General features: G+C 51.0%; 1 protein-coding gene across 7 annotated transcripts in view; it reads right to left on the reverse strand.

Moving 5' to 3' along the window:
• The window catches only part of SNX29 (sorting nexin 29), a 495,580-nt gene that overhangs the window by 224,591 nt on the left and 248,969 nt on the right, over nt 1-22,020 (reverse strand). For 5 of the 7 annotated variants that reach the window (XR_006212700.1, XM_042972465.1, XM_042972468.1 and 2 more), the window contains one exon: nt 12,961-13,067. Coding sequence is in view for 6 of the 7 variants with exons in the window: in XM_042972465.1 (XP_042828399.1) it covers nt 12,961-13,067 (107 nt within the window). In the remaining variant the exon portion in view is untranslated. Of the gene's footprint in view, nt 1-8,259; nt 9,813-12,416; nt 12,623-12,960; nt 13,068-22,020 lie in introns of those variants that run through there. The other 2 variants (XM_042972471.1, XM_042972469.1) reach the window with 2 other exon arrangements.

Genomic DNA, 22,020 nt, shown 5'->3' on the forward strand with positions numbered 1-22,020 from the left:
ATGCGGGGGGCCCTGTAACACCACCACAGGGAGTGATTTTAAGCATCAAATGACACAAAGGGCTCAGAAAAATGCCCAACGCAGTATAAACGCTGAACACATGTAAGCTAGCCAGCCTGACAAGGACCTTAACAATTATGAAGAAAGACACCCGCCCAAAACAACAGGAAGGCTGAAAACTCATGGATAAAACGGATACTCTGTGCTTTTATTTTTTTTTTATCCACTCAACTATGCCCCCAAAGTGGATTAAATAAAAATGTTCCACTCGTTCTTTCTACAGAGCTATTGGATCAAAGCGAGTTATTAGCTGAGCTACATAATTCATTTGATTAATTTGCACTGTAATGAGCAAGGAGGAGGCAAGAAACCTCAAAGCCGCTCCCGTTCCCGTCTTGGGGCTATTTCCAGTTTTAGAAAGGTATTCTACTAGAGGACAGTCCTAAAATGTGTCAGGAAACAAATGGTAAGCTTAACCTCCAAAGACGGCCGTCCAATCCCAGGGGCACCTCCGTACACAAAGGCACTGTCTGAAGGGCGAGGTGGCAGGATCACAGCACCCCCCCCACCCCCCCGCCGGCATGGGAACGGAGTTCCAATGTCAGTGCTGCCACGTCCCAGCTGTGTGACTGGGGACGGTCTGCTCAACCTCTCTGAGCCTCGGTCTCCTGACCGGCTATGCTGATTAAATGAGAGGGTGTGTGCGATGTCCCAGTGCAGTTGTTGACACACAGTAGGGGCCTATTAAGTGCCATCAACTGTATTCATTTGCACCTAACCATTCGTTCATCTAGTCCTCCATTTCCAGGTGCGTGAGGCACTTTGGGGGAAAGTTTCTACCTATTCCACATGAGAAAGCGGTTCGCACGGACGTCCGTGGCAATTCTTATACAAAAGCTAAGACAGTCGAACCTCTGGCTGTTGCAGACCTATCCCCAGAGCCACGGCGCTGCACCAGCCTCTCCGTGGTGGAGAATGGGGAGGGGAGAGAGGGTTTTACTTCCTTTTAGATAAAGCAAACAATGACATCAAGCTGTTAGAAGCCGGGCCCCGCTTCTGAAATGACAGGGCCCCCTCAGACAACGCTTAGCACAAAATGCTGACCAATCATACCCGAGCCAGAGGGCCGCAACCCGCTCCAGCTGATCGTCTTCAGGCGTCGTCCCCCAGGACCCAACTGCAGAGCGAAGTTAAGAAACCAAAGTCTCTCGGCACCACCGCCTGAACCCGGAAAACGACATCTTCCTGCACGGTTGGAGACGGCCGGCCGGGCTCTGCGAGGGGCTTGCTGTCACGGGCCAAGAGCGGCGAGCAGGAGGGACATGTGACAGCCCATGGATGCCCGTGCGAGGAGCAGGAGGAGAGGAGAAGGCCGAGGGAAGAGAACATTTTCCAATCGTACCACTTTTGGAAAAACAAATCTTAATCGGAGCCAGCGAAAAGGACGCTAGCAGGCGTGTCCGATGGATATAGCACTGATAAAGGACGCTCTGCTTCTGCCTCCGTCATCCGTCAGCCAGTGTCCCCCTGACAACCTGGTCAGATCCCTGTACACACTGCTCCCGCAGCCGGGACCGTCCTTCCTTTGTCTCTGTGGTGAATGCCTGCTCCGCCTGCAGACCCCAGCTTAGAAATGGAAGAGTGCTGGCGTTATCTTCCCCGGGCTAGGCCAAACCATGTCCCCTCCACCACCAGACCTCGCAGCTAACCCTCTCTTCTCTGTGGTACTCGTTTTGGTTCTCTGACCCCTTGCTGCTGGAAATCACTGTTTGGCTCCCCCAGTAGGCTGTGAGCCCCTAAGGCAAGGACGAGGGTCATTCATCCATGTATCGACTCGGCTGGCAACTCAAGACGTTGTTTGTTCTTTCATCTACTCATTCAAACGTTCACTGAGCACCGACGTGGATGCTCGCATCTACCTCTCTGGCACCCATTTCCCATCTAGCAATGGTCTCAGTTTTCATGTGGGGCCCCCTCTCCCCAGCCTTCCGCCTGCGTGTGTGAACAGGGCCCTCCCTTAGCCTAGCACGTGAGCGAGATCCTGCGGCTGACTGGAAAGGGAGTGTGGGATCTAAGCCGGCTCTATCCGAGTCAGCTGAAGCCTCTTGCTGGGAACGGAAGGAAACTCTTGCTTTTTCCTCTGCATGGGAACCTCAAACAAGAACATTTGTCCAGGGGTTATCACAGCCATGTATGACCAGGCCGAGGAGAGGGGGACATCCACAGAAGATGATGCCAACTCAGAAACGGTAGAGGCGGGGGCCAGACAGAGGGCTACAGGCACCTGGTAACACAGCTCGCATCTCACAATTCAGCCACACCTAAAGCCGGTGTCTCCCTGGGATCAAGGAATACTCTTCCTGGGGACAGTCAGGGTAGGTGCTGCTCTGACACAGTAACAAGCAAAGCCTGGCAGATCCGGTCTGCTCCCGCTCTCACCCAGCCTGTAGGGGGCCCAGCGGCGTGCCGCACCGCGCCCTCCAAGCAGCCACTCGGGAACCCAGGCTAGTGTTGTCTGTAGCCACACCACACAGAACACACAGCTTCCAGGGTCACCACAGGAGAAATGCGAAGAAAATCCACTCTAGCCTTCAGCTTTGGACGAGACTTGCCACTTCTACTGACAGCCCAACGGCCAGCAGCCGTCACAGGGTCCTGACCAAACCATAAGGGAGACAGGGAATGCCCCAGTCGTCTTCGTCCTGGAGGACAGCAATGACACAGGCCAGGCCTGATAAACACACAGCAGAGTCCCCGCCACCTGCAACCAAATACCTCCTCCGTGAGATAAGCACCAGCACCAACCAGGTGGCAGGGGTCACGGCAGGTGCCAGGACTACAACTGTGAACAAGGCAACGGAAGAGGATGAGGGGGAGGGGAAACAAAGACACAGGCAGGCCGGCACACAACACGGCACTTGCACGACAAGGACAGCAGACAGGGCTGCGAAGAGACACCTGGGGAACGGAACCTGGCCTTGGGCAGGGCAGCTGGGTGACGGGGAAAGCTCCTGGGAGAAGATCTGAAGGATGCAAGGCAGAAGCCGGGGCAAATGGGGGGGAGCACGGAGAAAGAACAGGGATTCGGGTGAAGAGCAGCCTGTGGGCAGGTCTGGAGAGGAGAACACACACATCTGGGAACTAAAACAAGCTGGGAGGGAGGGGAGACCTGTGTCTCAAAGAGAAGGCACGAGCTGTAACACACAGGGTCTTACGGTGTGAACATGTTAAAAACGTGTTTCGTCTAAATCTGTCTAAATGCAAAGGTGAGCCATTTTGAGTTTTATGCAAGGAAACAGCCTGGACCAACCCAGCCTGGAGCCATTTTTCATCATTCCATCCTCGAGCATTAAAGTCAACCCCTCCCTCCTCCACGTCTCAGCCTTTGGCCCCCACCCCCACCTGCTATAGTTCCACTCTGCCAGGGATACCTCCTAGACGCTACTGGTGGGCTGGCTGGTGGCCTGGGGTGGGACACTTCTGTCCCTTCACCTGGCCTATTCTCAACACTGAGCCCAACCCCAACAGGACAACGCCTCCTGTACCCACTTCTGTAGAGACGATTCCTTCTGAGGACCCAGAAGTAGCTCCAAGAAGCCACTTCCCGCTTCAAGGAGGAAAGCAAATATAAAACAGGCCCAAAAGAGTGTGGGTCTGAAAAGCTCAAAACCAGCCACCCCAATTACAACTTTTTTTTTATCTACTTCCCAAAAAAGGAGGAGTGGATCATTTTCCCTGGTGTCTAAGAAAGTTTCATCCGTTCACTGTCAAGGACGCCAGACTCCCAGATCAGAGACAAAACCAGAAATGAGACTTCAACAGAACGGGAAGGCAGCCAAGTGGAGACAGTGAGCCAACCGCAGGGCCTGTCACCATCACCAGAGGGCAGTGACTCCACCAGGACATGGGAAACGAGAGGCCCGAAGGTCTCAGAGAAATCAGAAGATGGGCAAGGCCAGACGCTACCAAGACTGGGGCGTGCGCGTGCCACACAGGGACACAGGTGTCACCTGCAGCTGGCAACGCCCTGCCTAGGGCAACGTGCCCCCGAAAGACCAGGGAGCCAGAGCGAAGAAAGACGGCCCGCCCGGTGAAAAGGGGCGCTGAGAAGAGTGGAGCTCCTCCTTTGTCGCACTGGGTGGGGAGCGTGTGCACACAGGAGCAGATTGCGGACATCTGCTGAGCACGACCGACACCAGGAGCTGCCCGCCGTGTGAGCAAGCACTCAGGTTTGTTTGCGGGTATGGAGCGTGTCAGTGAGAATTTATCTCTATGACCCCTCCTCATCCCTGCCGTAACTCCCGGGTCTGACAAGCTGATGGCCGGCTCACTGGTCAGTGCCTTCACGGCCCAGGCTCTGAAAAAGCCAAGTTAGAGGCAGCCAGGAAGGCCCGGCTCCTCCTAGCTGGGCATCAGGAGGCCCTAAGAGCGAAAGCGCTGGTGTGGGAGTCAGACGGCCAGGGTCGCGTGCTGGCTCTTCGCACGCAAGCCCTGTGACCTCGGACGGGGCTCTCCGCTCCAAGCCTCGCTTTCCTCATCTGTGAGGATGTACCAAACATTAAACAATCCAAAGTGCCACCATCAGCACATGCCTAGGAAGAGAGTAAGCCCTCAATTTATGCTAACTGCTGTCACCATCATTACCATAGATTAGTGGCTGCTTTTCTTTACATAAATGTCACCAGAAGCCAAACACATCACAGAGCGTTCTTACCAGCTTTATGCTTCAGCTTACTTCCCATTAATAGTAACCTGCCATCATAATGAAAATAAATGCTGCTAATATGCCATTTATTTCACCCATGAGCAAAATTCAGGGAATGACTACATTCATACGATAAACAATAAGCATCCTATAATTTGAAAAATCAAAGTACATAATAAACCCTCAAAAACACTGGTGGGAGAAATTCTCCAGTTTCTTCAATAAATTACAAGAAAAACAAGGGGGCCAGGGAAGATACAGGTGGGAAACCTGTAGTTTGAGAGACCTTAGGGGTCTATGAACCAATCACAGTATGTGGATGGGTCCCATTTGGACATGAGTCAAACGTGTGTCTGGACTGGAAATCTGAACGCTCACCAGAGACTTGATGATATTAAGGAACTATTGCTGACTTGTAGGTAGGATAGTGATATGCGTAGGCTGCTTTTCTTTTTTAGAAAGGGGAAACCCTATGTTTTGTAAGAGATTAAAATACTTTGGGATGAAATCAAGGCCATGCTTTGGATCTGCTTCCAACACAAGGAGAAGACAGGGAAGTGGAAAGATACACGGACGAAGCAAGACTGGCCGCGCGAGTTCACAAGGGTGGAGGAGCACGGACCGCACGTGGAAGCTCACGTGTTGTCCTGTCTACTCTTAAATACACGTGAAGAATCCACAGCAAAAACACCCTTTTTAACGACTACTGGCAGAGCCGCCTGTGGGAGCCAGCCTGTCTCTTCTGAGGTCATCATCAGGGAATGAGCTCATTCATCAACACACGGGGGTCCGGGAGGCCCAGGGCGCTGGTGGAAACTTTGTAAGCCCCGGTCACTCCTCTCCGAGCTCCTCAGTTCCCAGCGCTCCCAGCGCAGGGCCAGTGTGGCTGTGCTGGAGACACAGCCATGGTCAGTACCAGCTGGAACCAATGTCGGACGGAAGCAAGGCCCACACAGGAAGACAAGACCCCAGCTGGGCGGTCCTCAACGAACTAGAGGCTAAGCTTCCTCTCCCAGGCTCCTTCTGCCCCGAGGAGGGGGATCCGGAAGCAAGGGGCCCTCTGAAAGGTGCTCTGTTCACAGAAGTTCCTCTCTCCGATATTCCCATCTGAGATTCGCCGGGACTGTCTGTGTGTGTGCGTTTTAAAACCTCTTACCTTTTACAAATACATTCTGGAATAAGTGGGAATGAAGTTACATGAAATCTTGAGTTTGCTTCACAATACCGTGAGAGACTGCGCAGGAGACTGGGACAAAGAAGACGCGAGAGTGGTGAAGAGGTGGGTCACTACTGAAGCCAGGAGATGGGGATACACAGGCTCATGAGACTATTCTGGGTTTTGTACATGTTGCCACGTCTCCAAAATAAAAAGATTTAGAGAAGCCCTTAGAGGTTTAGTCTTGTCTGTCATTCACATTTTAGTGAGAATTACACCTACCCCTCCAGAAAAGAGAACTCCTTGCCAGGTTTCACTCGTAGGTGACAACACTTCAACGGTCTTACTTTCTGAAAAAACAGTTCCACACCCCACCACGAGGGGAGAGCCTGCTCTTAATCACTCAGCACCTTGTGACTAAAATAACAAAAACAAACTCAAACCCTATTTTTCACTAGGAGCAGAGGTCTCATGTAGATCTCAGCTCAGGGTTCTTCACCCTGAGTCCTTACATGGAATCTGGTACTCTACTGCAAAGTTCATCATCCTTCTTTCGTATAAAAAGGACTCTCAGATCCATCAAGATGGCCTCATGCCACTGGGGCCAATTTATGAATCAAGTGCTGGCGGTCTGACCGTTCCCAAGGTCCAGGTCGCCTCAGGGAACTTTTCCATTATCTCCAGCATGTGGTTATGAATATGGTTTTTTTTAGCCAGCTGCAGCTTACTTTTCCATTAATAGTAACCTGCCATTATAATGAGAATAAATGTTGCTAATATACCATTTATTTCACCCATGAGCAAAAATTCAGGGACCAACTACACTCACACAGTAAATGATAAGTATCCTATAATTTGAGAAATCAATCAAAAGCTAGCTGAGTCCTGACACACGGGAGGAAGTAAAAACCTGTTTGCAGAGAGGAGGGGCTGGCAGTTCTGAAGCAGGTGAACTGGCGATTTAATAGCAGGGATGCAGGGCCATACCTCAGAAGTTGGGTACAGAGGGGAGTGGGGGTGGCTCAGTTGGTTAAGTGTCTGACTCTGGCTCAGGTCACGATCTCACGGTCCGTGGGCTCAAGCTCCGCGTCGGGCTCTGTGTTGACAGCTCAGAGCCTGGAGCCTGCTTCAGATTCTGTGTCTCCTCTCTGCCCCTTCCCCACTCACGCTCTGTCTCTGTCTCTCAAAAAAATGAATAAACGTTAAAAAAAATTAAAAAAAAAAAAACTTGGGTACAGAGAAGGGAGGTATAAAGGAGGCCTGGCAAGCAGAGACTGTAAGGGGAAATGAACGGAAATGTCATCTACTGCTAATACACACCCACAGGTGATCTTGAACAACGTGGACATTACAGGCGTGACCTTCGCACAGTCAAAAATCTGCATGTAACTTCCGACTCCCCCAAAACTTAACTGCTAATGGCTGACTCTTGACCAGAAGCCTCATCGATAACATACCCAATTAACACGTATGGTGTATGTTATATGTTGTATTCTTACAATAAAGAACGTTAAGAGAAAACCCCATTTACAGTACTATACCGTATTTACTGGATAAAATCCCCATGTAAGTGGACCCACGCGGCTGCTCAAGGGTCAACTGCATATATATAGCTTCTTATGAGCTGGGGTACTTTGGAGGTAAGTAACAGAAACAGACTCTAAACTACCAAGAAATCATCGCTGTGAACAGAAAAGTGGGAGAAAACGGGCTCCGATAAAGGACTGGACCCAGAATAGTGCTGCCAAGTTCAACGGGAATGCGGACAGCACGCAGGCAACCGCTTCTGAATGAACGGGCCTCCCACGCCCCGCTGCTGTTCACGCAAGAGTTAAAGCCCCTCTGCCTTGGCTCAGGCACCCTCCCGCCCCCGTGCCAAGGAAGGGCAGAGGACTTGGCTTTTCTCCCCTCCGTGAAAGCAAGCTGTGGCGAGGTCAACCCTCAAAACGAAACAAAACAAAACAAAAACCAGAAGGGAGAAAAGAAGGCCCGAAGATGCCTCCTCAAATTAGCCCTACCCATTTGTATCACTGGCTGCATTTTACTGACAGAGAAATGAGGACTTAGGACAGGAGCGCCCCGGAACACACGGCAGGGAGTGACAACCTGTGCTCCGTCTCTCTGATGGGGGACAAGTGTGGTCTGCAGGCCATAAAGCTGGAGAAGGAGGGGCTCAAGAAATGCAGGAACAAAGTCAAATGCCACAGACATTTTACACTCTTCTTGACATACCTGGAGGAAAAGAACTGGGAAACCTCTACAAAGGACTCTAAACTGAAGGAACTGTCCTTAAAGGAGGTAAAGCAGACTTTTAGAACACATCTTCCTTGGACGCATCCATTATCTTCTACCCTCAAGACCCTTGGTGAGCACAAATCAACTGCTCCCCATGGCTAGATCCTCAAGATAGATACAAAGTTTACAAAAGCAATTTCAAACGTCCTTACTAACAGTAATGGAAGAAAAAGGGAGGCACACTCTAGAAGCTCCCATAAGGTGCCTGAGCTCTTTCTCATCTTTGTGCCCCAGGACCAAGCCTGGGGGCGATGAGGAGCCAGTGGTACCCACCAGTGAGATATCAAAGACGCCACCAGAAAAGAAGGAAAACGCAATCCAGGGAAGTAAATGCCATTTGAGAGGCGTCTCTGCCTCAACTCACATCTTCTATGACCACCTCCTGGAACCATCAGCCATATGGCTCCCGGGGATGGGAAGGCCACGAGAGGAAGAGGAAGGAAGGAAGAAGGGGCTGGACACTTAGAAGGTCCTCAATAAACACGTGCTATAGGAGTTGGAATGGTCTGTCTGTCTGTCCCTCAGTGTCCTCTCCAGGCTCGAATTCCTCCTGAAATTGAGGGCCAGAAACAAGTCTGCCTCCCCTGAAGAACCCCTGTTTCCTCTCATCACACATCCCTCCTGAGCTATAGCAGTGCTCCGTAAGACGCCCTCGCAACCCAGGGCTTCATTAAGTCACATCACTTTCTACAGACATCGCAGTGAACAGCTGAATCCGCTCGAGAGACTGTCATTCGGCTCAATATTTAGGGAGCTCCTACTGTGTGCTGGAACCATGTCGGGCAATTAACATGCAGTTAAAAAGATAACATCTACGGTTCCCTCGAGGAGCTCCCAGCCTGGGGCTCTATTCCACTTGCTACACAAGCAGGTAATTGCCGCACCGAGGAGATCACACCCTTCTGCCGCAACTAAGGAAGGGTGCCGGTGTGCCCTCCCCCCAGCACCGCTGTGAACGGCTGGCGCCGTATCATCCCTGTTCTCTACCGCTCGTTTTCCTCCCTCCACGCATTCTCTCCAACACGACCAGGGACCATCCCTTCTGTTCGGTCAGGCCCAGCCTTTGTTTCTCCCGTGAGAGCGGCCCTCCAGAGCGTGGCAGACAGATTACAGGTTTGCGCTCTCGTGCTGGGAGGCCTGGGTGATTCGAATCCAGCTCTGCTGCCTAGCAAGCCGAAAAATCTTGGGCTCGTTCCTCAACTTCTCAAAGCTCCATCTGTGAACAGCGTCCTCCTTGATGAAGTCTGCTGAGGATCACATGAGTTCATCCACGTAAAGGCTTTCCTAGCGCGTGGCCCGGAAAGAAGTGTGCACCCAACAGCGAGCTATGAGAATCACAGTGGCTGGTAAATAATATTCGTGTTCTCTCCCCTCGCCAGGTGAGCCTACACCTGCCAGCATTCTCCCTTCCTTCTTGCTTTCAGAAGTTAACCATCACAGGGTGTCAAGAACCATCTCTCGATCGCCAGTCTTTGGTCCCTGATGCTCTCCAGCCATTCAAAGGCGACTCACGGTGTAGACTTTGGGTCCTGAGCTGCCAGGGATACGGGATCCAGGTCACTGAGCACCGATGTGTATGCAGTGTGCACGGGTGGACGAGGCGGCTTCAACGCTGAGAGACATCTAGGAAAAGAATGTTCAGGAACTCCCCTCTCACTGGAACGAATCACGAAAAGTAATTCAGGTGTTGGGGTTCTTCAAACAGTCCTATTATTTAAAATGGAAGGTCGCTTCTCCCTCTGCTCCTGAAATTAAGGAAGTGCATCAACTCTTCCCCCACATGCTTTCATTACTTCACACAGACACGTGTTTAGATCTCCTTGGTAACAACCAACCATAATGAAATGACAGATAAGCATCACAAAGAACGTTGAAAAGCACTCAATTACTGCTAACCTAAAGGGTTCGGCAAAAGTCTTGGGGTAAAGAGATGCCACGGACAAAAGATCACTGACAGACGGACCTCCCTGTGCCATCAGAAACCTAACGAAAAATCAGTCTGGGGGACCGAATGCCTTTGAAGGACCATCTCTGCTCCAGGCTCCCGTCCCTCCCCGCTCCTCCGCCATGGCCATCAACTCTATTACTGGTCCCGGAGTAAGGAGGTTGCGGACGACAAGACAGGAAGTTAAGGCTGACGAGACCAATTCTTAGCCCCCGACCACCACCCCCTCCGATGCGGCAGCTAACAAGAACGACAACGCAAGCGTACCCCACCGCCACCTTCCCTGGACGTCACTAACTCCGTTCAGGGAGATGGGGAGACTCTGTCACAGTCAAAGCAGGTGGTGGCACGGCCACACACGGCCTCCAAAGCACTGTCATCTGGCCCACCGACTTCAGCAGCCACAGCACTACATCTCTCCACATGTCTGCTCTGTTCCAGACATGAGGGTCTCCTTTCTGGTCCTAGAACCTGCCTGTTCTCTCCCTGGACAGGACCTTTGTCCTTGCCGTTTCCTATGCAGAAAGCAGGAACCCACTAAACACCAGATCAAGCAACTAATGTCCCGGTGCTTCGCTCAGTGGGCCAAGCAGCCAGCCAAGGTCTTCTCGAGCCTTCACAGCCAGAGTTACCAAAGAGCAGGTCAGCTCTCCGGCCGGACCAACCTACAGGTGGATCGCTGCCTCAGGCCTGGGGCTGAGCATGCTCAAAGGAGTCAGGGGACAGGAGCACTAATCTCTGCAATGTGAGCAGGTCTGAACCAAGTCCTTACAACTCAACACTTGGCCCTAGTTTTCCTGAAGGGACACAAGCTACCAACCCACTTCCACTCTGAGAAGAACCCTGCCACCGTTCTGAGCTCAAGAGCTCTTCATTCATTCAACGAACCAGAGACATGCCTGTCCTAGGAGAACTTAAAAATACTCGTATTACCACCTGCCGATGAATGGTAGCTGAGTATACACAGATGAGAACAGATAGTCTCTTCCTCCCGGGGACTCGAGGTCCTGGGGGAGACAAACACACAGGCTACCACAATCCTGAAGGAAGGGGGCCCATTTGCCTCTCCACCCTGGCTTTCTGGGAAGGCACTGATGGCCCAGCACCTGAGAGCACCAGCAGCCAACTCTGGTCAACGACCCCACTGAATAGAGCTTCAAGGATAGGTGTTGGGGTGCCGAGAGGCCCTGAGGGGACAGTCTCCCCAGGCCCTTCCATCCTGGTTTGGAACTCTTCCCCTATCAGCCTATTGTGCTAAGACCCCAGCTCTTTCCCCTTTGAGCTCCCTAGAGTTAGAATTCAAATTGTCTCTCACCTCCCATCTTTAGATTTCATTAGCAACACAATGAAACAGACCACAAGGCTGTCGAGGAACCAGAGATGAGCCTAGGGGCTCCTCCTCAAAGACCTGCCTCAAGGTCAGGCATGTCTCCAGGGTAATAGTGGGTATTTTCCTGATTCCCAAAATAAAACACACCGTAGAATATTCAGAAAGTACTACAAGTAGAGTTGTATACTTATAGGTGTATACGTGCACGACTTCTGATAAATACTACCGCCATGTGACCACAACATATACAACATAGATATGCACTTATACAGTATATATTTTACATATGAGTTACCTAATTGAAAACTTAGCCCTCCAGCTTTACCACTGAGTACGGTGACAATTAAAGGTTTCTTATTTAAAAAAAAAAAAAAAAAAAGTTTATCCTATCAGAGAAGTCCCTTTAATTTTTTTAAAGATTTCTTTTTAAGTTTATTTATTTTGAGAGAGAGAGACAGAGAGAGAGAGAGAAATCATGAGAGCGGGAAGGGCAGAGAGAATCCCAAGGATTCCCAAGCAGGCTCCACACAGTCAGTGCAGAGCCTGACATGGGGCTCAAACTCACGAACCGGGAGATCATGAGCAAAGCCAAGTCAAGAGTCAGAGGCTTAACCAACGAGCCACCCAGGTGCCCGCCTTTATTCTTTATCAGGAATATTTTTATCATAGAGCTGTCAGCTCACTATGTTGTACACTTGAAACATTATATATCAACTCTACATCAATGAAAAGTATTTTTGTTAGATATAAATAGAGATGATGAACATTATCAAATCACTTTTTAATACCAATCAAGATCACTATCTGGTGTTGCACCTTTCATTATTAATAAGCTGACTTGATTGATTTCCTAACATTAGGCCATCCTTAAAATCCTAAATAAGTCCCATTTTAATGTGGATTATAGTTTCTTTTTTATGCCGTCTTTGTGATTTTTTGATATTGGCATAATGCACATTTGAACCAAGATACAGACACGTGGATATAAAGACAGAGATGATGCTTTAAGGAAGCACAAAGAGCAAAATGGCCATAAAAGCATCCAGATTTGCTATCTCCTAGGGACCTCCTCTATGTTCACAACTTTCTTCCGGTTGTTTGGTGCCCTGCAGGCGAGCCGGCCTCGTCTTCCATTCATGTGGATAATCCCTGTTATCCTCGGAAAGAGACCATCTCATCCACGCGTGGGCACTGCTGAGCACAAAGTCGTTTGTCATATTCTCTCCTGTCTGTAATCTCCAAATCCAAGGGTCCATTTGTTTGCTTACTTTTAACATCACATTTTCGTTTTCTCTCCTTCCTTGCCACAGGCACCAAGACTTTCTAATTAAATATTTTCGAAGAACCTGCTCTAGGTTTTCTTCACCAAGCACAATGCTTTCACCATTTTGTGTTTTGCTTTGTTGGTGGGGAAGGGGGGGTAGGGTCTGATTGCTCTGCTACCATCTGTGCGACAGGTTGGACCTGTTTCCGGAAAGTCCACGAAGCAGCCACCATGGGGGTAAACGCACAGGGACAGCCAGCCTTACCTCGATGAGCTTTCTCTCGTAGGAGCTCGCCAGCTCCTCGGCGACTTCTCCCGGCTTCTGCTCAGTGACTGCAACTTCTCCATCAACGTTCCAAAGGTTTGGGACAGCTTTAGGAAAACAAAGAAACCCCATAAATATTTTCACAGTAACCAAAAGTTATTCTCCCAGTGAAAAAATGTTTTGGTCTTTGCCAAATGGTTTCTCCACAGAGAGAGTGCTTTTGATGAGGCAGAAAAAAGATCCCAACTACTAATGACTTCACCCCTCCGACATTTTCACACAAGTACAATGAAGTGAATGGTAAGAATGGAAGAAGTGTCGCAGGGACAGACGCACAGAAGTCTGGGGAACCGCCCGGTCACCACTCCCCATCCCAGGGCAAGACAGACGACGCACGGGCAAGACGTAGGAGCCTCCGTTTCCACCTGTTATGTTGGTCACATTTCTTTTTCTCCAACAGCACAGTTCCCCGGCGCGGGACCGCCCGCCTACAGCTGGACGTCAACGGCAGGGGTCGGGGCAGACGCAGAACCGCTAAGAATGAACGTTTACCAACCGTACTTAGCGTGGAAGCTAGGCAGCTTCGGGAAACACTCGACAACCGATGCAGAATCCCCAGCAAGGCCATCCAAACAAGAGACTGGCTCCCAGGCCAGCGCAGGAGTTAGGAGCACAGAAGACACGGGCGGGTGCCACTCCTCCTTTGAGAGTCGCATCCATGAATGCTTGCTTTGTAGAAAAGGACAAGAAGTGAGAACTGGGAACGAGCAGGCGAATTCCAAGAAAAACAAGGGAACACCGACAGGAAGGAAGTGCCCCACTGGCGTGGATCAAGAATGTGGATTAGCCCCAAGCCCAGAAAGAAGCATCAGGTAAGCGGATTCCGTCTCCTGGAACTCCCGGACGCCCCATCGACTGAGGAGATGGTAGTGAAGGCCAGCCCCCCTCTGGCACCAGCAATTGGACAGACTGGGGGAGGACGAGAAAGTGGGCCAAGGCTAAGCAAAACTGGGGGTACTGAGTCTGCACCGACTGCGGCTCTGCCTTCAGCCCTCTCCCGGAGCCCCCATCAGGCCACGAGATAGAGGCCCAGAGGCAGCAGGGCCCTGAATGACGACACACATCCCACTGGAATGCGTCCTAAGCTGCTCCCATCCCAGGAGTGACCGCAGCCCAGCCAGTGCTGAGGACAGTGACCCAGGAACCCTCTGCAACCGGAAATAGGTACTAAGAGAACTTTTAAAGGGCTTCCACTTCAAGGTGACAGACTGAACACATTCATTTACGCTCGCATCTTCTGAGTCCCATTGAAATACCAATTTTAAAAATTCTAGCAGCATCACCCTTGAGAAAGAAAGGGAATGAGAGAGGGGACAAGACGACAAAATTCTAGAAGCCAAGAAGCAGGCCAATCACTGGCGAGCAACAAGACAGACCTGAGAGAGTTTCCTTCTGGGCTGCAGGTGCACAACACCAAAATACAATCTCATTCAAACGGGACAACTCGCCAACAGCTGACAAAGTGCTAATACAAGACATTTCTAGAAGGGGGGGAAGGGTAAACATGGGGCTGAATGTCAAGAGGAAAGATAAAAAAGTCTGTCTAAGAAGCAATTTGCAGAGGTGCCTGGGTGGCTCAGTCAGTTGAGTGTCAGACTTCGGCTCAGGTCATGATCTCACAGCTCATAGGTTCGAGCCTTGCATCGGGCTCTGTGATGACAGCTCCCAGCCTGCTCTGGATTCTCTGTCTTCCTCTCCCTTTGCACCTCCCCCGCTCCTCTCTCTCTCTCAAAAATAAACAAACACTGGAGGGGGAGGGGGAGGGGAAGGGGGAGGAGGGAGAAGAGGGAGAAGAGGGAGAGGAGGGACAGGAGGGGGAAAGGGGGAGGAGGGGGAGGAGGAGAAGAAGAAGGAGAAACCATTTGCCGAAAATTAAGGGCTTATTCTCCAGAGAAGGTGAAACAGTGGTCTGGACTGAGCCAAAGGCATGGGTACCCCAGAGGAAAAAGAGTGAGAAACAGTACTGCTGAACTTCTTCCATTCCTCCTTTCCCATTCCCCAGCAGCTGGAAGCCAACATACACCCCTAAGCAGGGAGTACAAAGGATTGTCCTGGAATTTTAACAGGCTGAAGAAAAGACCGGAAGGGGCTGATAGGAGGGGCTCTGCAGTGACACAGCACAGCCAGATCACCCCACCAGGGCACGAGCACAGCTCCTACACAGAGAGCTCGGCTCTGTGGCACCCCACCCCTATCTCAGAGCACATGGCCAGAGATCGCCTCATGTCTGAGACAAGCACCTAAGACGGAAAACCCAGACCAGAATCTACAGACAGAAGAGAACATCTTGTAAGGGAGAGACACAAATTAGGGAAAAATACACTCGAGAATCTGCAAACTGTCGGTCACAGTCCCAGAGACAGAAGATGACAGTATAGCTGAAAACAGGAACAGAGAGGAGTCTAAAAAGAAGAAAAAGAGGCACACACGCACAGAGTAAAAAGACAGACTCGTTTGGAAAGCCAAACTGGGACAGAAGTAAGGGAACACTAGATACAAAGGACAGACGGTAAGAAAATGTCCAGAAGACAGAGCCAAAGGATAACAAAAGGGAAAAAAAAAAAATGAAACGGAGAATTACCATTTGAGAGGAACCAAGAAAGGGAAGGGGGGAAAAAAAGTTAACAGAGACCAGGAAATCAAAGACTTCATTCAAGTAATGTCCTAGAACCAGAGAGGTGGGTGTGGGGACAGAAGAGCCCAGTGGGCACACAGCACGAGGGGTGAACCATGCTCAGGCACCTCACAGGGAAATTTCATGTCAAGAGAGACAAACTGAAGAGGGTGCTAACTTCCGGAGTGGAGAAAGAACTTTTACAGATGACAGAAAGTTCTAGATGACCTTAGATTTCCGAACAACACTGTAAGCTAGGGACCGATCAAGTGATAAGTGCTGTCAACACCCTGAGGGCAATTATTTCCACCCTGGAATTAGGTACCAAGCCAAACCCTGTGGTAAGAAAGTAAAAACATTTTCAGACATGCAATCTTCCAAAAATCCTAACCCGCCCCCAAACAAAAAAAAAAGACAAAAAAATCTAAGAAAAAGAACACAGTTTCTACGAAAGAGAAGATACGACACAAGAGCGAGGAGATTATTAATAACCAGGAAGTGGAAACCACCCACACAGCCACCGTGGAGGACTGATGGATCAACAGAAGGCGCTCGTCCCTGCAGCCGAAGACCACTCAGCCCACAAAAGGAGGAAAGCACTGACACCGCCTACAACACGGATGAACCCTGAGAACGTCACGCAAAGGGCGAGACGCCAGAAGAGACACGAAAGGTCACAGACGGCCGGATTCCATTTATACAAAACGCCAAGAACAGGTATGGGTTTCCAGGGGCCGGGAGGAGGAAGGGATAAGGGATGACCGCTAATGGGGATGGGGTTCGCCTTTGGGATGACAAAATCGCTCTGTATTTAGAGAGAGGGGACAGTCACACGCCTTGTAAATGCACTGAAACCCACTGGACTGCACACCTTGTAAGGGTGAACTGTGTGGCCCGCGAACTACATCTGACCCAAGAAGCGGTAAGACCAGAGAGCTGGTGGGGACAAGCCCACGGAGCAGCCAGGCTCCCTCGGGCCACGGCGGGCAGAGGACTGCAGGAGAGACGGCCTCACAGGGGCCCGGTTTTTCACATATTCAGATTTCCGTAAGTGAGAGAGCACGTGCATTTTGATTAGTAAGTAGTAAGTTCACACAACACCAACCATGTTTGTTTGGTTTTGTTCCAGTAGGAACTCAAAAGAAATTTAGAAGTTGTGCCAAAATAACGATCCCGTACCTTGCAGCTCGGCTAGATAGCGTTTTTGGGATCCTAGTAATGTATTCACCGGAGAGGGACCAAACTAAAAAGAGGGTATGTCTGTGCTAGAGGATGGGTGGGGAGAGGGGTCCCTGCGGGGAGAGGGACCCAAGAGCTATCCTCCCCCCTCCACAGTGAGAAATCAGTCAAGAATACCTACAACTGAGAAATCAACAAGGAGCAGTAGACACGTATTACTGAGAGACATTAAGGGAAGTACCAGAACCGTAAGGTAAATGTTTGAAGCAGCTGCCTGTGGGGTGTGGGAAATGGGGGTGGGGGAGGGGTGGCGGCTAGAAGTACCAGCTCTTTTACGGTAAGGCCACGTGCCAGCGTCGGACTTAGAAAACAGAAGGGCGGAATTGATTTTAAGGAAAAGAATCTGAGAGGAAACTGCACTTAGAAAAGTTCAGACACTAACAGTGCCCATCAAGGCAGGGCAGACGCCCCAGCACGAAGCTGGCTGTGGCTGATCAGCGCGGTCCGGGGCCAGTCCGCATCTAAGGTGTGACGGACGGGCTAGCGGCACGGTCCGCAGGTGCTCTCCAAACGACCTGATCTTCGCCTGAGCGAGGGTGCTTTCCGCCACAAGGAGATTTTGCTGCTCAGAAAGACGTGGCCTTCCAACCCGCTTGAGGTCTGCACATCTCTTTAGAAATCCGGCCACTGGCCTTCCTTCCTCAGATACCAGCCCCTCTGTAGGTTCATGTGAGAGCAAGCCACAGTCCTCTGCACTGAAGGAGTCAGATGCGTGAATAAGCTTGTTAACCTTGAAGACTAGGAACCAGACCCTGGACAGTCATGAATTTATAAAAGGTCTCTGAGAAACGAACCAGCCAACCTTCCCCTGCAACTCTCTGACCTCCTGGTGCCCCGGTCCAGCTCCTGCAGCTTTAACAAGCATGTCAGAGACATGCATTCCATGCACGAAATAATAAATAGCAAATCCCAGCAACACCGCGATCTTCTCACTGGTCGGCAGCCTCCAAGATGGCTCCCAGTGATCCCTCCCTCCTGGCACTCACGTCATTGGATCTCCACCCCTGCGTATAGGGCTGGACTTACTGACTCACCTCGAGGGAACACGATGTGGTGGAAGCGAAGGGATGTCACTGTGGAGATTAAGTTTTAGGAGACGGTGGCTTCTGTCTTGGGTGCCCACTCCCACTCACTCCCTCTGAGGAAAATCAGGTGCCGCCTTGTGAGCGGCTTTATGGAGAGAGCCATGATGCATCCCCCACACACAGCCAGCGAGGCCCTGGGGTCTGCCGGCAGCCACACGAGTCCTCCTCCCATCAAGCCTGGAGAGGACAACCGCAGCTCCGTGAGAGACCCTGGGCCAGAGGACGCGCTAAGCCACGCCTGGATTGCTCCTCCCCACACACTCAAGGGAGTGAGTTGAGTGTTGTGTTAAGCTGCTGAATTTTGGGGTCATTTGTTACACACCGAGAGATCCACAATACAGTACCTTTAGTCACTCAATAGGTAGTTCCTAGAGAGCACTGTGGTGAGACTCTGACTTAGGCCCTGGAGTCCCAAGGACGATGGTGGTTCCCCACAGATGGCATTTACAAAAAGGACGACGATGGTGTGGTTCCCCGTGGATGACGTTTATGAAAAGGACAACGACAAAGTGAACTTGGCCGATGTATCTCTATGGCTTAAGGGTTACTAGGAAAGTGAAAGGAGCCACTTCTCGGTCAGACACTCTCCACCTCTCCACTGGCGGGGAGCACACACCGTGAGGCACGAGGAGCCAGCCATCCTGTTAGTTCAAGTTTTACAGGGCCATGTCTCCTCTCTTTACTTTCAAGTCACAAACACTTCATCTGCCTGGGGAGCAGGGGGACGTTTGGGTGTTCAAGGAAGGCAACGCCATCAAAGCCCGAGTAACATCAAGTTGTGTGAGAGCCAGAAATAGCACGCTACACCCCCATTCCAGACTTTCTGCACACTCCCCAATACAGCAATCAACGTGGGGAGCATCAACGTGATTCATCTCTGAAAGTCACATCCACACGACAAACACAAACATTTGTGACAGATCCAACTAAAAGGGAGTGACGGGGTGTTTTAAAGACACGCATCTCCTGAATGATCTATTAGTTTGGAAGGGAGAGAAAGACAACTTAACAGCCCAAGAGGAAAGCACAGTTTTCTATTCCTATCAAAAACAGCTCTTCCTGAATTCAAAAACACAAGGCTTGAAAAGTGGTTAGCAATGCAGTCTCTCTTTTTTAATGTTTATTTATTTTGAGAGAAAGAGACTGCACGTGCACACACGAGTCGGAGAGGGGCAGAGAGACAGGAAGAGAGAGAGAATCCCAGGCAGTCTCTGTGCTGTCACTGCAGAACCCGACTCGGGGCTCAAGCCTACAACGGTGAGATCATGACCTGAGCTGAAATCAAGAGTTGGACGCTTAACCGACCGAGTCACCCAGGCGTCCCAGCAGCGCAGTCTCAAATCTACGATTTCATCATTCACATTTCCAGTCCGTGTTCTGAGTTACTTTGACAGCATTCAGAACTTCACGGCCTGCCCCAGTCAAGGACTACAAGTCAAGTGCAGCTGCCAGGACCCAACAAGACAGAAACTTCCGTCTATGTGGTTGGCTACTTCCACTGGGATGAGGAACTTAAGTTATACTGAAAAGGCCAAGGCACAGAGATAGGTCCAAAAGCAAAAGGAAGAAATGTATTTGACGTGCTAAAAAAATTTGAGAGCTACATCCTCGTACAGCAGGTGCCCATAAAAATGCGACAGTGACAGTGCTTCCTCTGACGCAGCACTTTATGACTTACCACGCACCTTCCAATGCGTCATCTCGCTGCAGCCTCCAGGCACCGGGCGGTCTGGCCATCGTATGCTTGTGCCAGAGGGGGAGAGATCTATGTAATGTGCACGGTAGAGGAGACGCCCCATCAGCCCAGGCAACCCGGTTAACAACCACATCATTCACAGGACAACCTACGCTTGGTTTACATGCGTCCACTCTGAGAGGTCCGCCATTTTCTCTTGTATTTCCACCATGGCCTAATTATAGAAGCGAGACTCCAAACGGGAACGTTTGGCCAAACCGGTAAGCCTTTTCTTTGTAAATCTAGTAGACAACTAAAATCGTGTTCGGTAGGAGCACAAAGATATTTACTTTCAATCAGAACCATTTTTTCATGTTCCAGAAAAGCTGTGGGTTTGTTAGCACCCACAGGTCATTTAAACTTAGTGAACATGACACAGTTTTCACCTCCTCGCAGCCTGCCATTACAGTCTGGAGGTGTCTGTGGTAAGTCATCTGAAAGAGGCAGCCGCTATGCGGGTCTCACTCGCAGGCACCAGGGAACACAGGAGGTTTTCTGCCTCAATTATTTTAAGCAAAAACCAAACGCCACGGAGAGCGGCACGGCAAACAGCACGATAAGGCCACTGTTTTACTTTCAAATGCAACAAGCTTAGCAGGACCCCAGATGCAAACAGCATGTGACACTGGTGGCAGAAGAGGGTAAGGAGCCACTTTAAATTCAGAGACGGTTCCCCGGAACGTTCTGATGGACAAAAGGAAGGGTGCGGGTCCTCGAACAGCAGGCCAGGTTTGGGGTGATGGGAGATCTGGGACACTTGAAGGTTCCAAAGTAGAAAGGTCCCTCCTGGGTGAGCGACGATGATCCCTACAGGACAGCAGGTACCCACCACTGTTCCAGCCAAGGAGACGGTCCTCATAAGGAAAGCATCCGCCATTTTCCAAGTGCCCGCTGTGGCAAGGGGAGAGCATGCTGATGATGAGAGTGTGGGCTCCGCAATCAGAGACCAGGGGCCAAGTCTGGCTCTGCCACTCCCCAGGTAGTGACCCTGGGCAAGTCTTTTATTTCTTCACGCAACAACTAGCTCCTGAAGATCCGTTATGTGCCAGGCACTCGACACTGGACCTGCAGGCAACGTACTAAGGGGGGGAACTGAATGCCAACAAGAAGCTTACGCTGCAACGGTGGGCCTCGGCAAATAAAGAACTACGTAATGCATCAGGTCGTGAAAAGTGCTGCAGCCGGAGGCGGGGGGCGGTTAAGCATGAGAAAATGATGGTGTGAGTGCAAGGAAAGGCTCACCAAAGAGATGCCATCTGAGCAGAGACCAGAATAAAGTGAGGGAATGAGCCATATGGGGCCCTGGGAGAGAGCATTCCCAGGAAGAGCAAGGGTGACGGGACGGCTGAAGGATAACGGATGAGAGAGAGAACAGGAAGTGAGACCACAGAGAAGGGGGCAGGGGGTTGGAGGGGAGGATAGTTTACTGTGAGCAAGAACAGGAAGGGCCCCCAAAGATTCAGAACAAAAGGCAGGAAAATCAGACATTTTTTAAAAGATCATTCTACCAGCCACATGAAGGGGCGAGTGGGGAAAAATGGGAGGGCGTGTGCGGGGCCTGGGGGCGGGAGGCAAGGCTCAGGTCGCCCTTCAGGGAAGAACCTGCCGTTCTGTTTCCAGGAGGGCAGTTAGCCGACAACGTCCAGCGACAGCGCTCCCAGAGGTGTAGGGAAGACGCTAACATATCCGATGTGGGGTTAGAGCGAAGACAGGAGTCGCGCTCCCACCACCATCTTTGGCCTCAGGAACCTGAACGAACGAGGCCATCGTTTCACCGAGCTGGGGAAAGGGCGGGTGTGACAGAGAAGAGGCGGGTGCCCACCAGGGGGCTGGTGTTCAGACAAGTCAGGTTTGGCACAACCACCGGCCATGTGAGAACAGGCGGCAGGAGCCCAGGAGCGTGTGAGTCCAGAGTTCCAGGGAGACGGGAGGCTGCGCATCTCAAGTCAGAAGTCAACGGTGTAGACACCGTAACGCCACCGGACTGGATGAGATCATCCATCCCCTGGAAGCGGAGTCTCCTCCGTTGTGAAATAGCGGGAGCCCAACCCCCGAGAGCCGCGGGAGGAGCCACCCCGACGTGGGCAAACACTCAGCTCAGCGGGGCTGGGAGTACCGACGCTCTTACTGCTGAGCTCGCCACTGAGCCGTGACGCGTCCTTGCCGGCCACACTACTCGGCACTTTACGGCATTTCCTGTTTTCACAATAGACACGCAAGGTGGGTACTAACAACCCCCAAAATGACCTTCCGGGGGGTTCTATGACTTGCCCAAGGTCAGACAGCTATCAAGTGATGGGATCAGAAAAAACTCAACCGGTGCCCTC

The sequence above is a fragment of the Panthera tigris genome, chromosome E3 (assembly GCF_018350195.1).
Source record: "Panthera tigris isolate Pti1 chromosome E3, P.tigris_Pti1_mat1.1, whole genome shotgun sequence".
In the NCBI taxonomy this organism is placed as follows: Eukaryota; Metazoa; Chordata; class Mammalia; order Carnivora; family Felidae; genus Panthera; species Panthera tigris.